Here is a 24,061-nt window from a genome sequence, read left to right on the forward strand (position 1 = left end):
GCGAGGGTATACATATCAGGAATGGATGAACACACTGGGTCTCTTTTCTCTTGAAAAAAAGAAGGCCGAGGGATGACCTAATAGAGATCTTTAAAATTATGAAAGGTCTTGATAGAGCGGATCCAGAGAGAATGTTTCCACTTGTGGGTAAGCGCATAACTAGAGGCCATCAATATAAGATAGTCACCAAGAAATCCAGTAGGGAATTCAGAAGAAACTTCTTCACCCAAAGAGTGGTGAGAATGTGGAACTCGCTACCACAGGGAGTGGTTGAAACATAGAAACACAGAAAATAGGTGCAGGAGTAGGCCATTCAGCCCTTCGAGCCTGCACCGCCATTCAATAAGATCATGGCTGATCATTCCTTCAGTACCCCTTTCCTGCTTTCTTTCCATACCCCTTGATCCCTTTAGCCGTAAGGGCCATAATCTAACTCCCTCTTGAATATATCCAATGACATGGCATCAACAACTCTCTGCGGCAGGGAATTCCACAGGTTAACAACTCTCTGAGTGAAGAAGTTTCTCCTCATCTCAGTCCTAAATGGCTTATCCTAAGATTGTGTTCCCTGGTTCCGGACTTCCCAAAATTTTTCCCGCATCTAAGCTGTCCAGTCCCATCAGAATCTCATCCTTCTAAACTCCAGTGTATAAATGCCCAGTTGATCCAGTCTCTCCTCATATGTCAGTCCAGCCATCCCGGGAATCAGTCTGGTGAACCTTCGCTGCACTCCCTCAATAGCAAGAACGTCCTTCCTCAGATTAGGAGACCAAAACTGAACATAATATTCCTGGTGAGGTCTTACCAAGGCCCTGTACAACTGCAGTAAGACCTCCCTGCACCTATACTCAAATCCCCTAGCTATGAAGGCCAACATACCATTTCCCTTCTTCACCGCCTGCTGTACCTGCAGTCAAACTTCAATGACTAATGTACCATGACACCCAGGTCTAGTTGCACCTCCCCTTTTCCTAATCTGCCGCCATTCAGATAATATTCTGTCTTTGTTTTTGCCCCCAAAGTGGATAACCTCATATTTATCCACATTATACTGCATCTGCCATGCATTTGCCCACTCATCTAACCTGTCCAAGTCACTCTGCAGCCTCTTAGCGTCCTCCTCATGGCTCACACCGCCACCCAGTTTAGTGTCATCTGCAAACTTAGAGATATTACACTCAATTACTTCATTTAAATCATTACTGTATATTGTAAAGAGCAGGGGACCCAGCACTGAGCCCTGCGGCACTCCAGTAGTCACTGCCTGCCATTCTGAAAAGGACCCGTTTATCCCAACTCTCTGCTTCCTGTCTGCCAACCAGTTCTCTATCCACGTCAGTACATTACCCCCAATACCATGTGCTTTGATTTTGCACACCAATCTCTTGTGTGGGATCTTGTCAAAAGCCTTTTGAAAGTCCAAATACACCACATCCACTGGTTCTCCCTTGTCCACTCTGCTAGTTACAAATCCTCAAAAAATTCCAGAAGATTCGTCAAGCAAGATTTCCTTTCATAAATCCACACTGACTTGGACCAATCCTATCACTGCTTTCCAAATACGCTGCTATTTCATCCTTAATGATTGATTCCAACATTTTCCCCACTACTGATGTCAGGTTAACCAGTCTATAAATACCCGTTTTCTCTCTCCCTCCTTTTTTAAAAAGTGGTGTTACGTTAGCTACCCTCCAGTCCATGGGAACTGATTCAGAGTCAATAGAGTGTTGGAAAATGATCACCAATGCATCCACTATTTCTAGGGCCACTTCCATAAGTACTCTGGAATGCAGACTATCAGGCCCCGGGGATTTATCGGCCTTCAATCCCATCAATTTCCCTAACACAATTTCCTGCCTAATAAGGATATCGTATAGATGTATTTAAGGGGAGGCTCGACAAGCATATGATGGAAAAGGGAATAAAGTGTTATGGTGGTAGATTTAGATGAGGAAAGACAGGAGCAGGCTCGAGTGGAGCATAAACGCTAGCTTGGGCTGAATGGCTGTTTCTGTCCCGTATATCCGATGGGGATTTGTCACTCTTTAGTGCCATTATTTTCTTCATTACTGTTGTTTTGCTTGCGTTAACTTTATTGACTCCCTATCCCTGATTCAATATTAGTTTCCTTGGGATTTCCGGCAAATACTGATGCAAAGTAATTATTCAACATGCCCACCATTTCCTTATTATCATTGACAATATCACCAGTATCAGTTTTCAAGGGGCCAACATTGCTCCTGACCTCCTTCTTTTTCTTAATATAATTGTAAACATTCTTTGTGTTGATTTTTATATCCCTTGCAAGTTTCTTTTCATACTACCTTTTTGTAGCTCTTATTATCTGTTTTGTGACCCTTTGCTGTTCTTTGTACCTTTGCCATTCACCAGGATCAGTGCTATTGTTTGCCTTTCTCAATGCTTTTTCTTTTAGTTTTATGCGGTCTCTTAGCTCTTTATTCATCCATGGCTGTGTTTTTTTTTGGCAAGTAGAGCTCTTGCCTTTCAGGGGTATAAACTGGATCTGTATCACAAATTATCCCAGTGATCTGTCATTTCACCTGTTACAGATTTGCCCAGTTTACTGTGGACAGTCTCTGTCTCATCCCGTTGGAGTCGGCCTTACCTTTATGGCCTCTGCTCTCCGCTTCTTTCGCGCTTTGTGAATTAATCTATTCCTAGCATGAAATCCGAGCATTAGCTATGAATATTTCTGGAACTAAGACATCCTGGATATTTGTGGTGTATGTAGTGGTAAGTTGTTAACTGGAACTATAACTCCTTTAGAGAATGCAAACATCAGGCCACACAAATGGATATATGTGGCTACCTCATGGCTCAGCTGATTAAGTTGCAAGTAGCAAAGCAATTCAGGTCAAGAAGGCTCCAGATTTAATCACTGCTGAGTTAACTGATCTCGGTTGGAGCAGTGTTAGATATAATACGGTTTCCCTCAGCACCACTACGTTAGTGAGGAAGAAACAGGCCAGAGGTCCCATTGCTGTCCTGTGTCCTCTGCTGGTGCACGTGCTCAATAGTGCTGCCCTCCAGATGCCACTCATCTAGGCTCATGCATAAAGAGAATGACTGCTTGTGTACTGAAGAAAGAACTGGAGGAAATTAGTGAAAGTCGGAGAAAGAAAGGGAAGAGAAAATAGACCTGTTTGAAGACATCAGTGGATGTCCTTTTTTACTTAAGACAGTGACTAATTTCCCAGAATGATGAACAGCATCTGAATACTGCAATCTGATATAAACGTAGATAGTTAACAGTTACCATATTTTCAGTTGAGAAGACTAAATCAAAAACTCTTGTGATAAATTGACTATAAAGTTTCATCTACAATGTATTATCGACCTCTAAAGATGCCAAGCTCTTTTTGGTTACAAATATTCAAGCTTGTTGGTTTGGTAATTGCATCTGAACAATATGGGATAAAGCAATTATTAACATGGTTGGAAAAGCTGGTAGAAGAATAGGAATTATAAAGAGAGCTCTATTTGTCTCCATCAGCAACTATACTGTGGTGCAAAGCCTATATCAGTGATCTTATTGAATGGCGGAGCAAGCTCGAGAGGCCAAATGGCCTACTCCTGCTCCTATTTCTTATGTTCCATTACCTCCTCTGAGGTGGCAATGGAGCAGATAGGCCTCATCAACTGGGGGCAGGCGGATGGGCCGACCCATCTGAAATTGCCCCCGGGCCGGGAGCGGTGGGAACGGGTTTCCGCGCTGCCCGTGTTGCCACCACGTCGGATACCCGGTGACGACCCCTTACTGACTCCAGTGGGAAATTGCCCTGCAGGAGTGGCGTCGCTGCCGGTCGGTGCCAGTGACAGCTTTCCCCCTGCAGGAAGCTGTCTGTGCCTGGGCGGCGCATCTGCGCTTAAAGGGGAGGGCACCCTGCTGGCGCCTCCATTTTATTTTAATTGTCGGGCCGACTCCGAGATTGGCCCGACAATGGTGCCCACGGGTTCGGCCGGGCTGCCAACAGACACCCCGGCACCCCCTCTTGGGTACCAGGCCGCTGGCATGACCGAAACCCTCCCTGGTGGCCCAATAGGCCTAACTAAATTAAATGCAGAGTTCGCAGCGGCCCTCCCGTTTTAACTGAAGGGGAGGGGTGTTGTGACACGGCAGCGTGACGCAGCACGTCCGCGTCGTGCTGACGACTCATTGGGGCTGCCGTCCCAGCCGAAGGGCATTTCCGTCCCTCAGCATCGCCCCGACCGAAAATAGAAGACAGAGACGAATATCGGGGTTGGGGTGGGGAAAAATCATAAATATCATTAAGTGTGCTTATTCTTAGTCAGGTGGCAATTTCAGCTCCCATCTCTTCTTCCTGAACTATCCAAAGCTCATAGACTAAAAACCATGCAGACTAGTTTGTTGGATGAGTTAATTCCTCTTTGATATCAGACACATGTAGCTGGGCTGTCAAACTGTAAGATTAGGACTGGAACAGCGCAAGAGTTACCAACATTTACGGCAGATTAATATTTTCCATGTTTCTTCTGGTTCTGCAGAAAGAATTTACTACTAAGATTGCATCATTATCAAAGGAGTGCAGAGGGAGATTCTGATGCTGTTAGTCTTTTGGAATCCCCAAGATATAGCTCTACAAGCCTCTCAATGATTTTTTTCTCTCTTTTCTCGTCTCTCTCATTGTCTGTCTCTCTTTCTCGTTGTCTCTCTCTCGTCTCTCTTTCTCATTGTCTCTCTTTCTCGTTGTCTCTTTCTCTTTTTCGTTGTCTCTCTTTCTCCTTGCCTGCCTCTCTCTTGCTCTCTCTTCTCTCTTGCTCTTGCTCGCGTCACTTTTTTGCCTCCATTAGTTGACATTAAAATGTAACACAAATCTTAGTTGCTTTCACTAAAAATGTGCAAAAGTTGAAAAGGAAATTTCTATTAGCAATTAAATGTTTATGTGAAGGTACTTGGTTATTTTACATGTTTGTCATATAATGAATATAACTCTTGTCCTTAACAGATCTATAAGATCGGCATTGTCTTATTTTATAGGAGATAAAGAAACAAAATGAAAGAAGTGATGCTGCATTAAATGTCTTGCAGAATCAAGCAGAAGCAGGAACTTCCAAAGTTTGTAAACTTTACCATAATCTTAATTTAGAAATTTTAGAGCTGGTAAATGTACCATTCTGTATATACAAAAGTATTTATTAAGTTACTTCAAATTGGGTGAACATTTTATGAAATTTATAAGTTTCAAAGTCAGTAATTTTAGCACATTTTAAAATATTTTGCAACATTTTCACTTCAACAAAAACAGGTTAAAGAGCTGGAAACTACATTAGTGATTTGCAAGGAAGAGCTGAAAATGCAGCTACAACAAGTTGAAGATAATGAGGAACAGCAAGAGAAACAGATAAGAAAGAAGTCTGAAGAGGTAGATTAAATTGACATTACATACTGCTACCAAAGTTAAACATTTTTTTGCTCGACTTAACTTCTGTTTAATTCACTTCAACTCCAGAACGTGTTTGTGTGTATTAAGTTTCAGAGCAAAACTGGTAATTGTCTTTTCTTCTGCTTGCTGAAAATCTGAAATGTGTATTTGATTATACAGTAGATTTGGATTGGCAGACTAAATGCCAAATTTAAATATTATTTTTCTTTCCAGTTACTTTTCTGGATTGTTGCAAAGTGAGTCATTGCACCAAATGGTAATTCTACAAAATAATGCGCACAATTTTCCCTAAAGCCTATTCATAATCCTTGTAGTTGTGCATAGAGTGCAGCATTTAAGAATCGGAATGATGCTGCCCACTTCTGTTGTCTACTATTTATTCAAAACTGTTTGTAAAAGGGTTTCTTTCGCCTCTCATCTGTCTGGTGTCTTGACCAGAAAATAATTTACAGATTCCTTCCACAGACTCAATTATACTCTCCCAGGTCAAAAAAATTGGCTAAGGTGGAAACTAACACGACGGATCTTGTGAAGGAATTTTTATTTTTAGCAAATGCCGACATTGGTTGGGAAGGGGTGGGGTTGGTGGTGGGAGGGGAAGAGGAAAGTTGTTTGTATATAAATTATTACAAGCTGTGTGGGTTATTAAATCTTCTGACTGCTTGATTCTCTGCAGAGATTTATAGGCAGTGGAACAAAGTCACCAAGTATAGCCAAAATAATCTGGATTTAAGAGTTGAGGGAACTATATCGAAATTGACTAGTGGCCCAAAATAGGGCAAGTATAACAAATTAGACTGACTAATGCTGTGGGAAGACAGGCTAGCAGAATGGGAAGATGGGTAGAAGATGTAGTTAATTGTAGAAAAATACATTTTGGATGTGAAATTAGGGAAAGGAAATACACCTGAAATGGTAATATTCTCCCTTAAATGGTAATATTCTACATGGAGTACTGGAGCTTTGGGGTGCAGGTCATTAAAGATGGCAGTGCAATTAGATAAAAGCATCCTTAGTTTTGTATCTCGGGGCATAGACTACAAAAGCAAGGATGTAATGTTCAAGTAGTTGGACTATTATTTACAGTTTTGGACAACCCATTGTTGAAACCATGTACAAGAAATAATGAAGGTTGCAGAAGCAAAATACTGCAGATGTGGAAAATCTGAAATAAAAACAGAAAATGCTGGAAATACTCAGCCGGTCAGGCAGCATCGGTGGCGAGAGAAAGAGTTAACATTTCCAGTTGATGAACTTTTTGTCAGAACTGGAAAAATTTATAGATGTAATAGGTTTTAAGCAAGTACAGAGGCAGGGAATGGGGGGGAGGGGAGGGGAGGTAAGAACAAAAGGGAAGGTCTGTGATAGGGTGGAAGGCAAGGGAGATTAAATGACAAAAGGGACAATGACGCAAGGCAAAAGGAGATGGTAATGGGACAAGTAATGAAAAAAAAGATGGGTCCAGAAGAGGTATAAATGGGAATAGCAGAATCATCAACAACTGCCGTCTGAAAAAATGGAGCAGAGGTTATGATCTGAAATTTTTGAACTGCATGTTGAATCCGGAAACTGTCTAAAGTGCTGAATCGAAAGATGAGGTACTGTTCCTCGCGCTTACTTTGAGCTTCACTGGCATAGTGTAGGAAGACGGAGACGTCAGAGTGGGAGTGGATAGGAGAATTAAAGTGACAGGCGACCGGAAGCTCGGGGTCATGCTTGCAGACTGAACGGAGGTGTGCCACAAAGTGGTCACACAATCTACGTTTGGTCTCTCCGATGTTGAGAAGACCGCATCATGAGCAGCAAATGTAGAATACTAAATTGAAAGAAGTACAAGTAAATTGCTATTTCACCTGGAAGGAATGCTTGGGGCCCTGGACTGTGAGAAGGGAGGAGGTAAAAGGGCAGGTGTGGAACCTTTTGCACTCGCATGGGAAGGTGCCGTGGGATAGGGAGTAAGTGTTGCGGGTGATTGAGGAGTGGACCAAGGCATCGTGGAGGGAAGGGTCCCTTTGGAAAGTTAGGAGGAGAAGATATGCTTGGTGGTGGGATCATGCTGGAGATGGCGGAGGATGATCCGTTGAACGTGGAGGCTGGTGGGGTGGAAGATGAGGGCGAGGGGGGGCCCCTATCGTGGTTGTGGGAGTGAGGGGAAGAAGGTTGCAACATAGATTTGCTATGATCTTCAGGAATAAAGGTTACATTTACAAAAAATTAAGACGCAAGATGTTGGGGCGTTTAATTTTTACTGGAGCTCAGAAGATCAATGGATCACCTGATTAGAGGTCTTCTGAATTATAAAGGGTCACCCAATTAAGGTAAAAAATAGATTATTTTTTATTGGTTTGCAAGGTGATGACGAGAGTGCACAAATTTTGGGCAAATTTCAGAAAGAATTAATGTTGCGGTTATCAAAACATTTTTTAAATTGCGCATGGTTAGAATGTGGAAATCCCATTTACAAGCAGTTGTTAAAGCAGATTTTTTTTTATATGAGAATTAGAACAGAAATATTAAAGTCTGCATAGAGACCAATCAGGAGAGTGGGATTAGATTAGGTGACTTTGTGGAGAAAAGATGGGTTGAAAGATCTCTTGGCTTTTATTTGTGTTGTATCATTCTGTGACAGTAAAACTTTATATCTCAAATTTAACTTGGGTCCTAAAGATTGGCATAGTGCACGATTAATCGGTAAAAATACAGAATTCTTGAATTTTACTTTTGGAAGGTACATCGGCTGCAGAAAGAGCTGAAGCTATCGGCAATCAATCTGAAGGAAATGAGTGAGCAGAATATTCAACTCCAGCAGACCTTACTGCAGTATCAGCAAATGTTGCAACAGGGGACAGTAAGAATTGGAGAGCTGGAAGACCAGCAGACAATACTAGAGAGACAGGTGATGGTTTTCAAAGTGTATACTTGACTTTTGATTTTTATAACATAATCTGTTTGATGGAACCTGACATCCTATCTTCTGCCCTGGGAAGGGACTTCCCAAGTTATTGCAAGGTGAGAGCATGAAAACGCTCCGCTTCATTTACGGAGGTATTAAATCCTAGCTCCACCAGAACAACACCGTCCAGTTCTTGCAGTCACTTCCTACTGGGCCAGCGACCTGGTGTGAACCCGGTCCCAGTTTTTCTACAGGTTTTGATCTGTCATAAACTAAAAGGGAAGATTAAGATTGATGTTAGGACATACTATACACCTGTCTGCATAGACAGAAAGCTGCAGTCATGACTGCAGTGGGGAGGGTACAGTCTCTCAGTTTCTGTTTGTGCCCAACTTTCCACTCTTGCTGGCAAAAAGCACTGTTTAATATCCAGAAAGTTAAGCATGTGATTGAACTAGATTGAGTAAATACTCTCCTGAGCCTCCTGATTTGTCAGTAAATGTAAGTATCGGTTCAGCCATGATCTTATTAAATAGCAGAGCAGGCTCGAGGAGTCAAATGGCCTACTACTGCATCTATTTATATAAGAACATGAGAAATAGGAGCAGGAGTAGGCCATACTGCCCCTCGAGCCTGCTCCGCCATTCAATAAGATCATGGCTGATCTGATCATGGACTTAGCTCCACTTCCCTGGCCGTTTCCCATAACCCGTTATCCCCCTATCGTTTAAGAAACTCTCTATTTCTGTCTTAAATTCATTCAATGTCCCATCTTCCACAGCTTTCTGAGGCAGTGAATTCCACAGATTTACAACCCTCAGCAGAAATTTCTTCTCATCTCAATTTTAAATGGGCGGCCCCTTATTCCAAGATCATGCCCTCTGGTTCTAGTCTCTCCAATCAGTGAAAACATCCTCACTGCATCCACCTTGTCAAGCCCCCTCATAATCTTCTAGGTTTCGATAAGATCACCTCTCATTCTTCTGAATTCCAATGAGTAGAGGCCCAAACTACTCAACCTTTCCTCATAAGTCAATCCCCTCATCTCTGGAATCAACCTAGTGAACCTTCTCTGAACTGCCTCCAAAGCAAATATATCCTTTTGTAAATATGGAAACCAAAACTGCACACAGTATTCCAGGTGTGGCCTCACCAATACCCAGTATAACTGCAGCAAGACTTCCCTCCTTTTATACCCCATCCCCTTTGCAACAAAGACCAAGATTCCATTTGCCTTCCTGATCACTCGCTGTACCCTGCATACTATCCTTTTGTGTTTCATGCACAAGTACTCCCAGGTCCCCCTATATTGTAGCACTTTGTAATCTTTCTCCATTTAAATAATAACTTGCTCTTTGATTTTTTTCTGTCAAAGTGCCTCACACTTTCCAACATTATACTCCATCTGCCAAATTTTTGCCCATTCACTTAGCCTGTCTATTTCCTTTTGCAGATTTTTTGTGTCCTCCTCACACATTGCTTTTTGTCCCATCTTTGTATTGTCAGCAAACTTAGGTATGGAAGAACTCCACAAGACTGAGTTCTGTAAGCTAAAACTGATGTGACCTTAGTCTCTTTAATACAACTCCAGAGTGCCTAAGCAGCATGGCAGACAACCTTTTATACTCCCTTGCACGAGGTGTGCAGGTGACCCTTGGGTCTCCAACAGTTGCGCCTCTGGTGGCAAGTCTTACACAGTTGCAATGTTTACATACATAATAGCTACGTTACACTCAGTCCCTTCTTCCAAGTTGTTTATGTAGATTCTAAATAGTTGGGGTCCCAGCACATATCCCTGCGGCACCCCACTAGTTACTGATTGCCAACCAGAGAATGAACCATTTATCCTGACACTCTCTGTTTTCTGTTCATTAGCCAATCCTCGATCCATGCTAATATATTACCCCCAACCCCATGAACTTTTATCTTGTGCAGTAACACCTTGTCAAATGCCTTCTGGAAGTCCAAATACACCACATCCACTGATTCCCCTTTATCCACCCTGTTCGATATATCCTCAAAGAATTCCAGCAAATTTGTCAAACATGACTTCCCCTTCATAAATCCATGCTGATTCTGCCTGACCCAATTTTGCTTTTCCAAATGTACTGCTACTGCTTCTTTAATAATGGACTCCAACATTTTCCCAACCACAGATGTCAGGCTAACTGGTCTATAGTTTCCTGCTTTTTGTCTACCTCCTTTTTTAAATAGGGGCGTCACATTTGCAGTTTTCCAATCTGCTGGGACCTCCCCAGAATCCAGGGAATTTTGGTAAATTAGAGCCAATGCATCCACAATCCCTGCCGCTACTTCTTTTAAGACCCTAGGATGCAAGCCATCAGGTCCAGGGGATTTACCTGCCTTTAGTCCCATTATCTTACTGAGCACCACCTCCTTAGTGATTGTGTTAAGTTCCTCCCCCACTATAGCTCCTTGACTTTTGGAATATTGTTAGTATCCTCTACCATAAAGACTGATACAAAATATTTGTTCAGAGTTTCTGCCCTCTGCATGTTCCCCATTATTAATTCCCTGGACTCGTCCTCTAAGGGACCAACATTTACTTTAGCCAGCCTTTTCCTTTTTATATACCTGTAGAAACTCTTGCTATATCTGTTTTTATATTTCGTGCTAGTTTACTTTCAAGGGGCCCAAGTTTCGGGCCGCGCCGAGAACGACGCAGCCCCGACCTGGACGCCCATTTCTCGCGCCACAAAGTGCGCCTAAAAAAAACTTACAAATTCTCCGGCTCCCTGCAGATCGTTTGCAGCTCGGCGCGGCGCAGCACAAGCTGTGGGGGGCGGAGCTAGGTCCCTGCGCTGAAAACAGTGCCGCGACCTCTGCACATGCGCGCTACAGTGGGCGCGCATGTGCAGTAGCTCCAGGCGCCCGAAACTGTGTGGGAGGGGCCTGAAGCACGCAGCCCCTAGCCCTGGCCGAATGGCCTTACTGGGGCTGCGTGCTTCAGGCTTTTGCTTCCTCCCGACCCGACTCGACTCCCGCCCCCCCCCCCGACACCGACACCGACCCCCGCTTCCCCCTCCCCGGACCGGAGCCGACCCCCTGGACTGGACCCGACCCGCGCTCCCCCCCCCCCCCCCACCCGAGCTGACTTCCCTCTTTCCCCCCCCCCCCCCCGACCCGACCCGTGCCCCCTCCCCCTTCCTCCCCCCTACCCGAACCAACCCGACCTCCCTCCTCATCCCCACCCCCCTCCCCCCCCCCCCCCCCGACCCGACCCGTGCTCCCGACCCAACGCCACCTACCTGTAAATCTGGTGCTGGGGACGGGCACTGCCCGAAGTCTTGGGCCCGGCCCGTTCAGCCTCCCTCCCCCTTCTCCTTCCCCCCCTTCTCCTTCCCCCCCCTTCTCCTTCCCCCCCCCCCCTTCTCCTTCCCCCCCCTTCTCCTTCCCCCCCCTTCTCTTTTTCCCCCCCTTCTCCTTTTCCCCCCTTCTCCTTTTCCCCCCTTCTCCTTTTCCCCCCTTCTCCTTTTCCCCCCTTCTCCTTTTCCCCCCTTCTCCTTTTCCCCCCTTCTCCTTTTCCCCCCTTCTCCTTTTTCCCCCTTCTCCTTTTCCCCCCTTCTCCTTTCCCCCCCTTCTCCTTTCCCCCCCTTCTCCTTTCCCCCCCTTCTCCTTTCTCCCCCCTTCTCCTTTTCCCCCCTTCTCCTTTTCCCCCCTTCTCCTTTTCCCCCCTTCTCCTTTTCCCCCCTTCTCCTTTTCCCCCCTTCTCCTTTTCCCCCCTTCTCCTTTTCCCCCCTTCTCCTTTTCCCCCCTTCTCCTTTCCCCCTTCTCCTTTCCCCCCTTCTCCTTTCCCCCCTTCTCCTTTCCCCCCTTCTCCTTTCCCCCCTTCTCCTTTCCCCCCTTCTCCTTTCCCCCTTCTCCTTTCCCCCCTTCTCCTTTCACCCTTCTCCTTTCCCCCCTTCTCCTTTCCTCCCCTTCTCCTTTCCCCCCTTCTCCTTTCCCCCCCTTCTCCTCTCACCCCCCCTTCTCCTCCTCCCCCCCTTTCCCCTTCTCCTCCTCCCCACTTCCCTTTCTCCTCCTCCCCTCTTCCCCCCCCTCCCCCTTCCCTCCCTCCCCCTCCCCCTTCCCTCCCTCCCCCTCTGCCTCCCTGCCCACCCACCCCCGCTCTCCCTCTACCCCCCTCCTCCCCCTCCCCTCGCTGTCAGAAACATAGACACTGACAGACAGAGAAATAGAGACACTGACAGAGACACACTGGGGGGGGGGGGCATCCCAGCACGCTGTTGGAGGGCTCCCGGTGCTGCAGTCGGTAAGTAGAAAATGTTTTATTTATTGATTTAAAAAAAAATGTTTTCTTATTAATTTTTTTTGATTGATTTATTGGTTGATTTATTGATGTTTTTATCATTTATTATTGATGATGGCTCTTTATTTGTAAAACTGAAGTGTTTAATGTTTGTAAACTTCCCTACGCCTGATTTGTAACCTACGCCTGATTTTCTAAAGTGTAGATAAGGTTTTTTCGAGCGTACAAAAATCTTCACTTACTCCATTCTAAGTTAGTTTGGAGTAAGTTTTCACTGACGAAACTTTGAAAACAGGCGTAAGTGGCCGGACACGCCCCCTTTTGAAAATAAAATTCTATTCCAAAGTGAAACTGTTCTAACTGACTAGAACTGGAGCAAACTAAATGCCGAGAATTTGAATTTCTAAGATACTCCGTTCTACACCAGTTGCTCCAAAAAATCAGGAGCAACTGAGGCCGAAGCTTGGGCCCATAGTCTATCTTACCTTTCTTAATCATTTTTTTAGTCATTCTTTGCTGGCTTTTAAAAGCTTCCCAATCTTCTGTCCTCTCACTAGTTTTGGCCACTTTGTATGTCCTTGTTTTAAATGTTCTTGTATTTTGGTGTACAAAAACTAAAAGTAGTAACATTTTTAAAGGGGGGAAAGCTGGGTGATGGGGAGGAACAGAGGGATTTGGCGATTCAGGTTCACAACACCATAAACGCAGCACCTCAAATGGATAAGGTCATAAAAAAAAATTGAAAACTGGGTTTTATGGCAAGCAATACAGATTATCAAAATTGAGATGAAATGGTGAATCTATATCAAATATTAGTAAGATCACAGTTGAAGTGCTTTTTGCAACTTTGGTCTCCACACCAGTGGAAGGATGTCGAGGCAATTGAGAAGTTATGGAGCAGATTCACTAGGATGCTGTCTGGTGTGAGAAAATGCAAATATGAAGGAAGACTTGAAAAATTGAGGCTATTTTTGTTAGAACAATAGTAATTAAGGGGTAATTTGATAAATGTGTTTAAAATTATGAAGGAATGGGACAGAGTTGCAGCAACAGTCTGTTTCCAGTTGTTTAGGGGTCGTGGATATAACATTAAATATAAGAGATTTAGGGCAGGGGTTTGTGAGGTTAGTAATTAAAGCAGTCAAAATTGAAGAATAGCTTTAGATAGGTGGTTAATGGAAGAGGGAATTAAATGATATAGGAGCATGGTAGACATGGAATTAGGATTACTGCTCGTGTAGAGGCTAAACATCAACATGGACAGGTTGGACCAACCGCCTTTTTTCTCATTGCAGGGAACATAAAACTGACTGCAAAAGCTTCTATAGATATGTGAAGAGAAAAAGATTAGTGAAGGCCAATGTAGATCCTTTGCAGTCAGAATCAGGTGAATTTATAATGGGGAACAAAGAAATGGCAGACCAATTGAACAAACTAAGGAAGACACAAATAACCTTCCGGAAATACTAGGGGTGTCTAGCGAAAAGGAGGAACTGAAGGAAATTCTTATTGGCAGGAAATTGTGTTGGGGAAATTGATTAGGATTGAAGGCCGATAAATCCCCAGGGCCTGATGGGCTGCATCCCAGTGTACTTAAGGAAGTGGCCCTAGAAATACTGGATGCATTGGTGATCATTTTCCAACATTCTATTGACTCTGGATCAGTTCTTATGGATTGGAGGGTAGCTAATGTAACACCACTTTTTAAAAAAGGAGGGAGAGAGAAAACAGGGAATTATAGACCGGTTAGCCTGACATCGGTGGTAGGGAAAATGTTGGAATCAATTATAAAGATGAAATAGCAGCGCACTTGGAAAGCAGTGACAGGATCGATCCAAGTCAGCGTGGATTTATGAAAGGGAAATCATGCTTGACAAATCTAGAATTTGTTGAGGATGTAACTAATAGAGTGGACAAGGGAGAACCAGTGGATGTGGTGTATTTAGACTTTCAAAAGGCTTTTGACAAGGTCCCACACAAGAGATTAGTGTGCAAAATTAAAGCACATGGTATTGGGGGTAATGTATTGACGTGGATAGAGAACTGGTTGGCAGACAGGAAGCAGAGAGTCGGAATAAACGGGTCCTTTTCAGAATGGCAGGCAGTGACTAGTGGGGTGCCGCAGGGTTCACTGCTGGGATCCCAGCTATTTACAATATACATCAATGATTTAGATGAAGTAATTGAATGTAATATCTCCAAGTTTGCAGATGACACTAAGATGAGTGGCGGTGTGAGCTGTGAGGAGGAAGCTAAGAGGCTGCAGGGTGACTTGGACAGGTTAGGTGAGTGGGCAAATGCATGGCAGATGCAGTATAATGTGGATAAATGTGAGGCTATCCACTTTGGTGGCAAAAACAGGAAGACAGAATATTATCTGAATGGTGACACATTAGGAAAAGGGGAGGTGCAACGAGACCTGGGTGTCGTGGTACATTAGTCATAGAAGTTTGAATGCAGGTGCAGCAAGTGTTGGCCTTTATAGCTAGAGGATTTGAGTATAGGAGTAGGGAGGTCTTACTGCAGTTGTACAGAGCCTTGGTCAGGTCACACCTGGAATATTTTGTTCAGTTTTGGTCTCTTAATCTGACGAAGGATGTTCTTGCTATTGAGGGAGTACAGCGAAGGTTTACCAGATTTACGGGATGGCAGAACTGACATATGAGGAGAGACTGGATCAACTGGGCTTGTATCCACTGGAGTTTAGAAGAATGAGAGGGGATCTCATAGAAACATATAAAATTCTGACAGGATTGGACAGGTTAGATGCAGGAAGAATGTTCCCGTTGCTGGGGAGTTCCAGAACCAGGGGTTGCAGTCTAAGAATAAGGGGTAGGCCATTTAGGACCGAGATGAGGAGAAACTTCTTCACTCAGAGTGGTTAACCTGTGGAATTCTCTACCGCAGAAAGTTGTTGAGGCCAGTTCGTTAGATATATTCAAAAGGGAGTTAGATATGGCCCTTACGGCCAAAGGGATCAAGGGGTATGGGGAGAAAGCAGGAAAAGGGTACTGAGGTTCAATGATCAGCTATAATCTTATTGAATGGCGGTGCAGGCTCGAAGGGCCGAATGGCCTGCTCCTGCACCTAATTTTTATGTTTCTATGTTGTAATTTCTATGTAGTTCCTACTCTACCTCCAAATCACAATGTTCCATGTTTATTAAAGTATGCGCACTGTACACTGAATTTAATGAGTATGACCATATTGTAATGAAACTGTATTTGACACTTAAAAAACAAAATCCATCCTGTTACTACACATGGATGTTTTAAAGTTAAATATTTAAGTATTGGCGCTGATTAATCGGTTCAAACTACATATCGTCTTGTCAAACTACATATCGTCTTGACTTAGACATGACAGAATCACCCATTATAAAATAAAAGGAAATACGACCCTCGCGGTCCTATTCATTAGCTCCGTGCTTATGGACCTGCTATGCAGTTACTTGGTTAATTGCTTTTTTTTTGCAAGAGGAGTAATATGTGTACATCTTGGTAATAGCTCTACTGATGTTTGATCCTTTAATACTAAGATAATATAATTATCAAGCACATTTACATTTGTGAAATAGGTTTCTAAACTGGAGCAAGAATCATTTAAACAGAAGATGTCATTTTCAGACGAGCTCTCAAAAGCAGAAGACAAGCTTTTTAAGGCCTATCATGACAAGGATTCCAAATACCAGCAGGTGGCTGAACTTACCAGCTCTATGAAGTAAGTTTTGTGGTGGAGGGGATCAACATCTGTTGAAAACATGCGTTCATATTATTTAGCCCTTTTTATTTTTTCCCAGTGTTGAAAAGGACAACGTTGAGTTTTTAAATAAATGCTTACATACTGTTTTTATGTTCCAATTTCAGTTATGTTTCAGGATTGTTAACCTACTGAAATCAGGGTCCTATTTTTCAGCACCATTTTGGAAAAAATAAAAGGGACAGTGGGTTCTTTCATCACTGGGCCCTGGGCTTGCAGCCAGCGTAGACTGAAAACTTTATCCAACAGATTTAGGTCTTGTAAGAAAAGTGTTTTGGGCAGCTTCTGTCGTATTCCTTGTGGACATGACCCCACAACACAAAGACACTTGGGGCTAGATTTGGCACTCATTCAGAAAATCTAGCCCGAAATTGGGATTACCACGCAATAGGGTAGTTAATGTGGGAAATAGGAAAACCTTCATTAGTGTAATACATAGTTTTTTTTCCTGTGGATGCAGTGCAGTAGGTGGTGCTTTATTCTACATTTGATTTGTGCTGCAACTGATGAAGTGATTCATTTTCACTTTGCAATAAACTGTTATAAATTTTGCCATTCTGGCAGAAATACAACTTTAAAATGTAAAAATACTGCACATGCCTATATAGATAGACATCAGCCCCACCATCACCATCTCAAATGTTAACAGTTAACATTTGCTCTGGAAGAACTGACTGTGGAGCATTTACATCAAGTAAGATTATGGAATTTATTGCATTTTAATGCCTTAAAGGCATATATTGTTTCTGATGTAAACACGTGATTATGATTTTTTTGGTCAAATGACCTGTTGTTTGGTTGCTTGCTCTGTAGTGTAGTAATAGCTCTTTTCATATGCTTTCGTCTGAGTTGTCCAGTCACAAGTCAGTGATATGAAAATAAAGTGCAAAAGGGATTGTAAGATAGAATCATAAATTGATGCAGCACAGAAGGAGGCCATTCAGCCCATCGTGCCTGTGCTGGCTCTTTGGTAGAGCTATTCAACTAGTCCCACAGTTATGGGAATTGTTATGTAAATGTTTTCCCTTCAGGTATTTATCCAATTCCCTTTTGAAGCTGCTTCCACCATCCTTTCAGGCAGTGCATTCCAAATCACAACTCAGTGCATCATTTTATTTTCCTCCTGTCCATTCTGGTTCTTTTGGCAATCATTTTAAATCTCTGTCCTCTGGTTATCGACCCTTCTGTCACTGGAAAAATTTCTCCTTATTTATACTATGAAAATCGTTCATGAACCTTCTTGAAGTTGTCACCAACAAGCAGCAAGGGTAGAATTTCAAACTCTGGCATTAAGGCCATTGTCCTCCATTGTCACGATTTTGAACACCTCCACCAATTCTGCTTTTAATCTTCTCTGCTCAGCTTCTCCAGTTTCTCTATGTAACTGAAGTTCCTCATCCTTGGTATCATTCCAAAAAATCTCTTCTGCACCTTCTCGAAGGCCTGACATCCTTTCCAAAGTGTTGTGCCCAGAATTGAATGCAATATTCCAACTGAGGTCTAACCAGTGTTTTCTAAAGGTTTAGAATAACTTCCTTGCTTTTATACTCTATGCCTCTATTAATAAAGCCAAGGATCCCATATGTTTTTTTTAAACAGCCTTCTCAACTTCTCCTGCCACCTTCACAAATGTGTTTACATACACCCCCAAGTCTCTCTCTTCCTGCATCCCTTTTAAAATTGCATCATTTAGTTTATATTGCCTCTTCTCATTCTTCCAACCAAAATGTATCACTTCAAACTTCTCTGCTTTAAATCTCATCTGCCATGTGTTTGCCCATTTCACCATTCTGTCCACATCCTCTTGAAGTGTGCTATCCTCCTCACTGTTAACTACATTTCAGAGTTTTGTGTCATCTACAAACTTTGAAATTATGCCCTGTATACCCAAGTCCCGGTCATCAGTGTGCATCAAAAAGAGCACTCCCTTGGTGAACACTGTATACCTCCTTGCAGTCTGAAAAACAACGATTCACCACTACACACTGCTTTCTGTACCCTAGTCAATTTTGTATCCACTGTCCCTTTTGCTAACCAGTCTATTATGAGGTACTTTGTCAAATGTCTTTTGAAAGTTCATATACACAACATCAACCACACTACCCTCATCAAAACTCTAGTTACTTCATTAAAGAACTCAGTTAAGTTCGTCAAACACGATTTGCCTTTAACAAATCCATGCTGGCTGTCATTTATTAGTCCATATGTTTCCAAATGCTAATTAATTTTGTCCCAGATTATTGTCTCTCTGTGGGCCCAAGTTTCGAGCCGCGCCTAGAACGGCGCAGTCCCGACCCGGACGCCCGTTTTTCGCGCCACAAAGTGCGCCTAAAAAAAACCTCCAGATTCTCCACCTTCCTGCAGGTCCTCTGGCCCTCGGCGCAGCGCAGCACGAGCTGTAGGGGGCGGAGCCAGGTCCCTGCGCTGAAAACAGTGGGCACGCAAGTGCAGTAGCTCCAGGTGCCCGAAACTGTGTGGGAGGGGCCCGAAGCACGCAGCCCCTAGCCCTGGCCGAATGGCCTCACTGGGGCTGCGTGAATAAGGCTCCTCCCATGGCCAGCTCCTGCTGCCTCCCGACCCGACTCGACTCCCTCCCCCCCGACCCGAACCGAACCGACCTCCCTCCCACCACCCCCGCCACCTACCTGTAAATCTGGTGCTGGGGACGGGCCCTGCCCGAAGTCTCGGGCCCGGCCTGTTCAGCTTCCCTCCCCCACCTCCCATCTCCTTCCCCACCCCCCCATCTCCTTCCCCACCCCCCCATCTCCTTCCCCACCCCCCCATCTCCTTCCCCACCCCCCCATCTCCTTCCCCACCCCCCCATCTCCTTCCCCACCCCCCCATCTCCTTCCCCACCCCCCCATCTCCTTCCCCACCCCCCCATCTCCTTCCCCACCCCCCCATCTCCTTCCCCACCCCCCCATCTCCTTCCCCACCCCCCCATCTCCTTCCCCACCCCCCCATCTCCTTCCCCACCCCCCCATCTCCTTCCCCACCCCCCCATCTCCTTCCCCACCCCCCCATCTCCTTCCCCACCCCCCCATCTCCTTCCCCACCCCCCCATCTCCTTCCCCACCCCCCCATCTCCTTCCCCACCCCCCCATCTCCTTCCCCACCCCCCCATCTCCTTCCCCACCCCCCCATCTCCTTCCCCACCCCCCCATCTCCTTCCCCACCCCCCCATCTCCTTCCCCACCCCCCCATCTCCTTCCCCACCCCCCCATCTCCTTCCCCACCCCCCCATCTCCTTCCCCACCCCCCCATCTCCTTCCCCACCCCCCCATCTCCTTCCCCACCCCCCCATCTCCTTCCCCACCCCCCCATCTCCTTCCCCACCCCCCCATCTCCTTCCCCACCCCCCCATCTCCTTCCCCACCCCCCCATCTCCTTCCCCACCCCCCCATCTCCTTCCCCACCCCCCCATCTCCTTCCCCACCCCCCCATCTCCTTCCCCACCCCCCCATCTCCTTCCCCACCCCCCCATCTCCTTCCCCACCCCCCCATCTCCTTCCCCACCCCCCCATCTCCTTCCCCACCCCCCCATCTCCTTCCCCACCCCCCCATCTCCTTCCCCACCCCCCCATCTCCTTCCCCACCCCCCCATCTCCTTCCCCACCCCCCCATCTCCTTCCCCACCCCCCCATCTCCTTCCCCACCCCCCCATCTCCTTCCCCACCCCCCCATCTCCTTCCCCACCCCCCCATCTCCTTCCCCACCCCCCCATCTCCTTCCCCACCCCCCCATCTCCTTCCCCACCCCCCCATCTCCTTCCCCACCCCCCCATCTCCTTCCCCACCCCCCCATCTCCTTCCCCACCCCCCCATCTCCTTCCCCACCCCCCCATCTCCTTCCCCACCCCCCCATCTCCTTCCCCACCCCCCCATCTCCTTCCCCACCCCCCCATCTCCTTCCCCACCCCCCCATCTCCTTCCCCACCCCCCCATCTCCTTCCCCACCCCCTCCCCCTTCTCCCCCCTTTCCTCCCTCTGCTCCGCCCCTCACTCCCTCTGCTCCCCCCCTCTCTCCCTCTGCTCCCCCCCTCTCTCCCTCTTCCCCCCCTCCTCCCCCTCCCCTCGCTGTCAGAAACACACACACTGACAGACAGAGAATGAGAGACACACACAGAGAGATAGAGACACAGTGCGGGAGGTGGGGGGGCATCCCAGCACGCTGTTGGAGGGCTCCCGGTGCTGCAGTCGGTAAGTAGAAAATGTTTGTTTTATTGATTTAAAAAAAATATATTTCTTTTTAATTTTTTTTGGTTGATTTATTGGTTGATTTATTGATTCATAATCTCATTGTGGGAGGTTGTTGTGTGCATATTGACTGCCCCATTTCCCTACATTATAACAGTGACAACATTTCAAAAGTACTACATTGGCTATAAAATTATTGGAACATCCTGAAGTCGTGAAAGGTGCAAGCTCTCTCGTTTATTAAGTTAGTATTCAGTAATGTGGCTGATTTTTGTTTTAAACATAGGATTCAAGCTTCATTTTTCATTTTGAGACTGAACCTCAAGTTTTAATTTATTTCAAAAAGTAAAGCTGTCACTTGTGGCTTTAGAGATGGGTTAGTCTCATGACTGTCTTTTTTTAATATATAAATAGCCCAAGACATTCTTAAGCATCTTTACTCTTTGGTTGACACTGCTTTTGGATATCTATTGTAAACTTCCAGAACTTTGAACCTGAAATCTGAATGTGATTTGTCAATGAGAGCTGTAATATCTTTCAGGTATCAATGTCTGCAGCAGTCTGTTTACATTTTCTGTGACCCGTTTCAACTACTCATCAGTTTTTACTGTGCTTATCAGAGAAATAAAGACTGAGATGGATAAATACAAAGGTGAAATTGCTGCACTGGAAAAAGAACTTGTTCAACTAAGACGTGATAGCACAAACAAGGATATTCAGCTTAATCAGTTGGAAATGACTCTGTGTAATACGCAGGTAGAATTGAACAGGAAGTCTGACCAAGGTAGTGAAATTCATTTTTGCAATGGGTGTGTCTATGTGTATCTATGCTTTGAATTGTCCTCCTTAACTGTATTAATTTGATTTTCTAATCAAATTCCAAATTTTTTTAGGTGCCTGACGATTTTTCTCCATGTAGCACAGCACTTAAAAATCTTCTATTCATTCTTGGGTTGTGGGCATTGCTGGCAAGGCCCATCCATAATTGCCCTTAAGAAGGTGTTGGTGAGCCATCTTCATGAACTGCTGCAATTGGTGAGGTGAAGGTATTCCCACAGTGTTGTTGGGGAGAGAGTTTCCAGGATTTTGACCCAGTGACGATGAAGGATTGACGATATATTTTCAAGTCAGGATGGAGAGGGGAACTTGGAGGTGGTGGTGTTCCCATGGAGGTGATCGTGTTCCCATGCTCCTGTTGCCCTTGTCCTTTTAGGTGTTAGAGGTCGTGGGCTTGGTGCTCTTGAAGCAGCCTTGGCATGTTGCTGCAGTGCATCTTGTACATGGTGCACACTGTGCACCAATGGTGGAGGGAGTGAATGTTTAAGGTGGTGGATGAGCTGCCAATCAAGCGGGCTGCTTTGTCCTGGATGGTGTCGAGCTTCTTGAGTGCTATTGGAGCTGCACTTATCCAGGCAAGTGGAGAACATTCCATCACACTCCTGATTGTGTCTTGTAGATGGTGGAAAAGATTTTGGAGTCTGATGGTGAGACACTCGCTGCAGAATACCCTGCCTCTGACTTGCCCTTGTAGCCACAATATTTATGTGGCTGGTCCAGTTAATTTTCTGGTCAATTGTGACCCCCCCCCCCCCCAGGAAGTTGATGGTAGAGAATTCGGCGATGGTAATTCTGTTGATTGTCAAGGGAAGATGGCTAGACTCTCTTGTTGGAGATAGTCATTGCCGAGCACTTGTGTAGCATGAATGTTAATTGTCACGTATCAGCCCAAGCCTGAATGTTTTGTGCAGCATGCAGGTACAGGCTGCTGCATTATCTGAGGAGTTACAAATGGAACTGAACACTGTGCAATCATCAGCGAACATCTCCATTTGATGGCAGGAAGGTCATTAATAAAGTAGCTGAAGATGGTTGGGCCTAGAACACTGCCCTGAGGAACTCCTGCAGCGATGTCCTGGGCTAAGATGATTTTGCCTCCAACAACCACAACCATTTTTCTTTGTGCTAGGTATGACTCCAGCCAGTGGAAAGTTTCCCCCCTGATTCCTATTGACTTCAATTTTATTAGGGCATCTTGATGCCACCCTTGGTCAAATGCTGCCTTGATGTCAAAGGCAGTCACTCTCACCTCACCTCACCTCACCTGGAATTCAGCTCTTTTGTCCATGTTTGGACCAAGGCTGTAATGGGGGCTGGAGCCAAGTGGTCCTGGCGGAACCCAAACTGAGCATCAGTGAGCAGGTTATTGGTGAGTAAGTGCCGCTTAATAGCACTTGACGACACCTGTCATCACTTTGCTGATGATTGAGAATAGGCAGATGGGGTGGTAATTGGTCGGATTGGATTTGTCCTGCATTTTATGGACAGGACGCACTTGTGCAATTTTCCCCATTGTCGGGTAGATGCCAGTGCTGTAGCTGTACTAGAATAACTTGGCTAGAGGTGCGGCTAGTTCTGGAGCGCAAGTCTTCAGCACTACACCGTTGCTGTATCCAGAGCGCTCAGCCATTTTTTGATACCACGTGGAGTGAACCGAATTGGCTGAAGACTGGTTTCTGTGATGGTGAGAACCTCAGAAGGGGGCTGAGATGGATCATCCACTCGGCACGTCTGGCTGAAGATGGTTGCAAACACTTCAGCCTTGTTTTATGCACTCACATGCTGGGCTCTGCCATCATTGAGGATGTGGATGTTCATGGAGCTCCCTCATCCCATAGTTGTTTAATTGTCCACCACCATTCACGGCTGGATGTGGTAAGACTGCAGAGCTTTGATCTGGTCCGTTGGTTGTGAAATTGCTTAGCTCTGTCTATAGCATGCTTTTCTGCTATTTAGCATGCACTTAGGCCTGTGTTGTAGCTTCACCGGGCTGCACCTCTTATGAAATGTACAGATTATACCATCCAAGTATACACAAATTCATCTGTGCGTACATAAATTAATCAACAAAAACAACTGTAGAATGTTGACCAATCTTTATGGCCATGTCAGAAAATATTGGATAAGAAAAGCTTCCTACTGAATGCCATACATAATGCTAATTAGTTTCTAGCATTGCATTGTACCATCTGAACTTTCTTTTCATATTGTGATGTTACTAACTGGGACTCATATGAAAGTAAATTAAGATTTCCATTTATAAAGTATCTCAGCATATATCTCAACTATTTCTAAGCACTTGACACATAATTGAAGTGCAATGACATATAGTAAGGGGCCGAAATTGGTCAAAACTGATGGTCTGCCCATTTCTTGGCGGTATATCATTTCATACCGCCGAGTACCGCTGGGGCGGAGTGTGCGCGATTTTTGTCACTCTTTTTCTCGGCGGTATGCCGAGCGGATGCTGCTGCGAAGCTTCGACCACTGAGAGGCACCGACGAGCGTCCACAGAGACTGCCGACCTGAGAGCGCTGTGCAGGTATGTGGGTGGGGGGGGGGGGTGGGCATCGCTGCTGTGGAGGGAGATCGCTGTGGGGGGCGGGAGGGGGGTGTGAGAGACACTTTTTTTTTAACAGGTAACGATGCATACCGCTGACTGAAGATCGACTTAAAATCA

General features: G+C 45.3%; 1 protein-coding gene across 2 annotated transcripts in view; it reads left to right on the forward strand.

The window, feature by feature from the left end:
* The window catches only part of ccdc18 (coiled-coil domain containing 18), a 235,617-nt gene that overhangs the window by 111,712 nt on the left and 99,844 nt on the right, over positions 1 to 24,061 (forward strand). For both annotated transcript variants that reach the window (XM_070886607.1, XM_070886608.1), the window contains exons 16-20: positions 5,021 to 5,098; positions 5,289 to 5,405; positions 8,155 to 8,322; positions 16,167 to 16,309; positions 21,165 to 21,328. In XM_070886607.1, coding sequence (XP_070742708.1) covers positions 5,021 to 5,098; positions 5,289 to 5,405; positions 8,155 to 8,322; positions 16,167 to 16,309; positions 21,165 to 21,328 — 670 coding nt within the window. The remainder of the gene's footprint in view (positions 1 to 5,020; positions 5,099 to 5,288; positions 5,406 to 8,154; positions 8,323 to 16,166; positions 16,310 to 21,164; positions 21,329 to 24,061) is intronic.

This window comes from Pristiophorus japonicus, chromosome 8, assembly GCF_044704955.1.
Source record: "Pristiophorus japonicus isolate sPriJap1 chromosome 8, sPriJap1.hap1, whole genome shotgun sequence".
Lineage (NCBI taxonomy): Eukaryota > Metazoa > Chordata > Chondrichthyes > Pristiophoridae > Pristiophorus > Pristiophorus japonicus.